We start from the raw sequence: 6,073 nt of genomic DNA, 5'->3' as shown, positions 1-6,073 counted from the left end.
GGACATATTCTTAACTATCTTAACAATAGTCACTCTGATTTGGTCTCAGCCAAAAAAAAAAGGAAAGCTGCTAAATGGTCCGGTGTGCCCACTTGTTGACTTTGCTGGCCAGCCTTTTTTTGCTGAAACAGCACCTGCCAAGGAAATAAAAGTGATGAAATCGTAAAGCTGCAGAAGAAAACCAAGCCACTAAAAAAGCTCAAATGCTCAGTAGAGCCGAGGGCAACAGCAGGGGCCTGTAAAATTCTGCGTAGGTTTTTCACTGCAAGGCAACTCTTCTCAAATATACAGTCATTTCATATTAATATAAATGTATAGCCGCTTTAAATCTACTAAAATGATTTCACCATGAGAAACTGACAGTGTGCAAACTTGCAACTTTAATTATGTTGTACAGTACGATTTTAACAGCATTCTTTACAATGCAGCCAACCATCTTTTCCCTTATAAATAGAACTTCCTATACTCTAAGCTAATCATTATATTTTCCGCAAAACATTTATTGGTGGACGGTAATGTTATCACAAAGGTTTCTTTTTCACTTTCATTTCAAGTGGGGTTTTAATGTCTTAAAGGATCATTAATTTACAGTCACTGTCAGGAATCAAATGTTATTCCGCCACAAATTACACTGAATTGTAAAAATCATCGGTACATTTAACAATTCGCTGTCACAGAACTCAAAAGCATAAATGCATTCAGTTCTAACGAACTAGTTTTATAGATTATAGGCGTTATTCTTTCCAGTCTTCTGAATTCTAATTAACAAAGTCTCATTTTTCACTTCAATTTAAAGATTTAGTTCTTATTCTTCTAGACATCTGAGTAAATATGCAGCATAAAAATACGCACCCCATAAACCCTACAACAAAATCAGCACAGTAATGAAGGCACTTCATTCTGTAAGAGAAGATAAATCACAGTTGTTTGAACGAAAGGTTAGACCAGAAACAACAGCCTGCATAGCACAGCTCAACACAAAAACCAAAAGGTCATCCATTCTCAGAAAAAAAGAAAAGAACTCTTCATTCGGTGTATTCGATTTTTTTTTGGTGACTAAAATATTACTTGATAGAATAGTAAAACCTCCTCTCTCTGATAGAAAAATTACTTTATGTGTGTCTTGCTCTTAGAAACATATAGTATGTACATGTACAGTAATATAATCTTTTGTCAGTAGGAGACCTGTACAAAGAGTCCAAAAACCCAGAGATCCGTAAAGATGTTTTCTCCAGATTTTATTGTAACCAGATAATTTGCCTGAAGTCCTCCAACTGCCATCCTCAGTGGGACTCCCAGAGCCGGTTGGAGGACGGAAACCGGGCTGCAGGGCCGTGACAACAGTGAGAGGCCTCTGTGCAGCAGGGCCGAGGCAGGAAGAACCAGCTGGAACCTCCATCTGCTACCTGTTCCTCAGGCTTTGTAACAGACTATAAACGTCCCCCTCCTTACTGAGACCCTCAAATAGAGGAATCAGGTCCAGCAGTTCCGTGTCCGTCATGTCGTCAAACCAGGACTGCACTGGGACCTGTGGAGAGAAGTAATAGAGAGAGAAAGGGAGAATTTCTTTGATCAAGGGGGGAAATTCAGATTAAAGTCGATGTTAAAGTGTAGCAATGTAGGTGAAGAGCTGGTGAGAGTTTTGTATAAATAATTAAATACATGAAAGACAGGACGAGTGGCAGCCGCTCCACTGAGCAGCTTCTCCACAGAGCAAAGAAATCTCATAAAATGGGGAACAGTGCCTCTGGCTCAAAAACAATGCAGATCAGAACAACGCCTCACAGATATAATCATCTACATCATTATTAACTTTAACTTATCTCCATTCTTCAAGCGTATTGTGCAACTTTGATTTAGTCAGGAATTTGGGCGCAGCCCTCATTTCTATTTTACAAACTCAATTCTGAACATCTCTCTGCAACTCAAACATAAAGATCCTTAGGACACCAAAAAATGACTCTCTGGGTTTATCAAAGGATCATTTTGGGTCAGAATCACAGTAATTAATATTAATATCATTAATGACTTACTGCATTCTCAGGGTGGAAGATATAGGAGGCAGGTGAGTTGTCTATGATGATAACTTTACTGAGCTCTCGGCCCAGTCGGCTGAGGTCTTTGACGTAGTTTCCTCTGTGGAAAACACATGATTCCCTGAATAACCGGGCGCGAAACACCCCCCACTGGTCCAGCAGGTCTGCCACAGGGTCCGCATACTGAAACCAGAGACGCACCAGGCTGATAAAGCAGCATTACTGTGACTGTCGTGTTAGTGTTAGGGTGTGTGATCCAACCTTGGCTAAGCTTGCTGTGAAGAGGACACATTCAAAAAGCTCCCCCATCTTCTGGAGGAACTCATCCACGTGGGGCCTCTTCAGCACATACACCTGAAACAAAGTCACAAAAACAGGGTTTTGTGAGGGTTGATGAGAAAATGAGAAAATGACAAAACAGTTATTAATTATCGTACTCGACTGTCAGATTCTATTATGGTATCAGAGTGTGTGCTGTTTAACTGATTCTTAATCGCAAGCTCTACCTTGTAAGTAATTCAAGAGTAAAACTAATTATGGTTCCTTTGAGCAAAAAAACTGAACAAAAAAGCAATTGTGTTTGGTTGTGACTTCTTTTCTGTTATAGATCAAAGTCTGGATGAACCACACGTTTCCTTAATGAGGAGAGAGGCTGTAAAGAATTCATCAAATAGTTGATTATGATGTTTTTTTTAATATATGATACATTAGAAAGGTTAATAACAATGTAGTAAACCGTGATGATAAGTTACTTGGAGTAAATGTTTGATGTTGCACCTTTTTCCCATCTATGTTGTTCTGTGTTATTTATTGGTTCTAAGGTTTCTGTCAGCCGGTTTTACAAGACACATCACAGATTTTACTTTTTCTCTGTAATGAGCTGTCATCTTTGATACCTTTAGAACTCTAATATACTTTGCAACAGATTTTTTTATTTGAGGCAAACATACATTTTGAAGGGAATCCATATCCAACCTTGTTAATTTCCTGGGTAACCTGAAGAAGAAAATGTGCAACACAACTACAACGATCAGGCAAAACATTATAACCACCTGTACAATTTAATGCAATCCAATACAGCAGCTCTGCCATTAATTCTACTTTTACAATATTATAATTTCACGTTTTTAGGTTGAAACGGTCTGAAATGTGATAATTCTACTCTCAGTTTATTATTGAGGTCATCATGGGCAGTGGAGTCGTACTGGAGTGCATCATAAGAAGAGGTGGTTGTAATGTTTTGGCCACCCTATTTAAAATGAATGTGTTATATTAATAGAGATTAACATTTAATTTTTGGCATCTTATTTAAAACCCTATAACTGCTTTACGATCAAATTTGTCGTTCATTTTCTCTTCGTCCTCTTCAGTAGCTCCCCGAGGCTTAGTTGCTGACCCCAAGTGCAAGTAATCAAGCATAGGCCAAAGCAAATGCAGAAAGCCTATCCTGGATTACTTGAACCAGGTTACAGCTACAATGTGGCTTCTTCTGCTTCAAACAGGACACAGAAAGAAATCCTTTAACATCAGTATATTGGACAAACATAAGCACGCTGTCTCTTGTCATAGTGTCCTCGGTTTCTGACTTCCCGTCATCATTTCTTTCTACCACAAACGCACACATTTCTATGCAGTGAAGCATCTCTTCTGCTGCATACTCAACAGCATCTTTTAGACACCTTGTGACATTTGTTTTCCCGGTGACACAGTCTTGTCAGAGCTCATCTATCTTTAAAGTGTGAAAAGACTCCAGAGAAACAAAGAGTAAAACAGAAAGCATTAAATTCAGAAAGGGGTGTTTGTCCCAATTTGACATAGCTGCAAAACTGTAGAGAATAATGACAGAAAGAAGTGACATGGGCGGCTTTATAAATTAATACATATTTTGTTCAAGTTCACTTCTGAAAATGCTCCATTTCAGGGGAATATTACCTGATGAACAGTCCCATCAATCTCCACTGGAACGATGAAGTCTGCATTGCTGATGGGCTGTAGGAATATGCAAAACAGAGAAAGGAGTCAAAATTAGCACTAAGCTTTGCTCAAACCAGCAAGATCTAATAAGGCGGCAGCTTAGCCTCAATGGCAACATTTTTGGTTAAAAACATGCAGAGAAGTAAATACTCCTGTAGGTGCTCGAGGAAAAAGAGGGAAGCTTTGACTATAACAAGGTTCTACCGGCCCTGTGTCTCAGTGTTAAATAAAAACCAGGACTGAGACTCTGGGGAGAAACCTTGGAGCTATACAAGAGTGCGAGTAGACGGAGTGTCGCTGTTTTTTCAGCGTGACTAGTGTCATCTTTAAAAGCATGAAAGGGGAGAGGAGAGGTGCAGCAGCTAGAGGAAGATAGATGCCAAAGATGTGTGGGTGGAAGACAAGTGGAGGGCATAAAGATGAGGATGAAAGGAACAGGTAGGTGGCATAGCGGTGTCGTTTTGGAAAGGTAGAGAAAGAGAAATAGGTGACAGAGAAAGGAAGAAAAATGTTTCTCTGCGTTTCCAGAAGCACGACGAGAGCTCTTCCATTATGTCACCGGTTTCTAGAATTTGTTTTAGAAAGAAAACAGAATTATTAAGAAGTAACATTTTATCAGTTGAACTGATAATTGATAAATATGTAGAAATCTATTTATGTATTTTGGTAAATTGATGTCTACTAAAGATAATCTTGTACCCTAGAATGCAGCCTACAGTACCAGTCATAACTTGTTTACGCCTGTTTATGATAACTTCTTCCTCTCCCCAAAACATAAAAAGAAAATAAATTCTGATAAAAAAGTGATAAAATCAGATGTTGACACCTTTGAAGAACTACTCACTGTGGTTTTTGGGTGTTTATCTGCTTTTGGATTGTATATAAATATGGGTGGTTTTTCATACTTTATGAGCATAAATAATTACTGCCCTTTTTGTGTTGTAAAAGCTAATCACTTTCAACACACACAGACACACACACACAATCTTTAACTAACTAGAATGCATTTTGGTTTCATCCTCTGCACTTTACAACGCACTACAATGTGGTTACCAACACTGTAATTGTTAACAATTCCTCTTGTGAGCACTAATAAGTGGAGGCTTGTTTGCATAAACAAATAATGAATGACAATGGAGTAAAATTAAGTACAGTTGTCGAACACTTCATACTTTTATAAAATTTATGCTATGCTATTTATGAATAGTAAATTATGTGAAAGTGTTACCTGTTTTGTGTGCAGGCACATCCTAAAATGATCCTGTTTCCACACAAAACACTTTGATATTAAAGCAGCTCCCTGCCCGCATCTCCTGTGTTTGTCCTGCATGTGCACTCGCCTATAGCCATAAAACTACAGTTGACAGGTACAGTTCAGTGACATAGAAATACTAACAGAGCACGTTGACCTTCCACATTCAGTATCACCTCTACAATCTGTCTAATATGACCATTACGTTTGTGACACCATACAGACCTACTCATAATACTTGGTTTGGTTATGTGGTAAAAAAAAGTTGGAGCATCAGACAGAGCATCCAAATGCCTGCCAAGACAGGTGTGAGTTCTTCTATAGATGGTTAATGTTTACACCAGAGAACACAAATACTGCAGCCGTGTCTGTCTATAAACAGCACAGGTAACAAGACAAACGGTTGACATGAAGAAGAGAGAACAAACAGGCAGCATTAGTCCTACTCTCACAAAGCGAACAGAAAGAGACACAGATGGAGGAAGAGATGCAGAGACAGACTTGGCCTCTGCCTGTTCCTCTTCTGCTGAATCACTCCATCATTTGAAGACTGAACACACAACAGCTGTTCACTGCACGGCTCTGTAATGGACCAGGATCTGAGACAGTGAGAGATGAGGATAGAGGAAGGGGAGACGGGAGATGTGTGTGTTTGTCTGAGGGAAGAGGAGGGAGTGGGATGAAGTAAGTGACAGGAACAAAGAGAGTTTGTTTTATGGACCTTTGCTGAACCACAGCCGACCCCTACACACTCGGGCCGGTTCCTGTGTGTTATACCTAGGTACTGGCACATTTCATCATTGGAAATTGC

The 6,073-nt window shown here is 39.3% G+C and overlaps 1 protein-coding gene across 2 annotated transcripts in view; it reads right to left on the bottom strand.

The window, feature by feature from the left end:
• Positions 1 to 360: 360 nt before the first annotated feature.
• ctdspla (CTD (carboxy-terminal domain, RNA polymerase II, polypeptide A) small phosphatase-like a) overlaps positions 361 to 6,073 on the bottom strand; it is a 28,814-nt gene continuing 23,101 nt past the window's right edge. For both annotated transcript variants that reach the window (XM_067486093.1, XM_067486094.1), the window contains 4 exons: positions 3,969 to 4,025; positions 2,298 to 2,390; positions 2,034 to 2,219; positions 361 to 1,528 (listed from right to left, as the gene is read on the bottom strand). In XM_067486093.1, the coding sequence (XP_067342194.1) occupies positions 1,403 to 1,528; positions 2,034 to 2,219; positions 2,298 to 2,390; positions 3,969 to 4,025 (462 nt within the window). In that variant the 3' untranslated portion in view covers positions 361 to 1,402. The remainder of the gene's footprint in view (positions 1,529 to 2,033; positions 2,220 to 2,297; positions 2,391 to 3,968; positions 4,026 to 6,073) is intronic.

Source organism: Channa argus, chromosome 19, assembly GCF_033026475.1.
Source record: "Channa argus isolate prfri chromosome 19, Channa argus male v1.0, whole genome shotgun sequence".
Taxonomy (NCBI): domain Eukaryota; kingdom Metazoa; phylum Chordata; class Actinopteri; order Anabantiformes; family Channidae; genus Channa; species Channa argus.
This window is presented reverse-complemented; position numbering and strand designations above follow the sequence as displayed.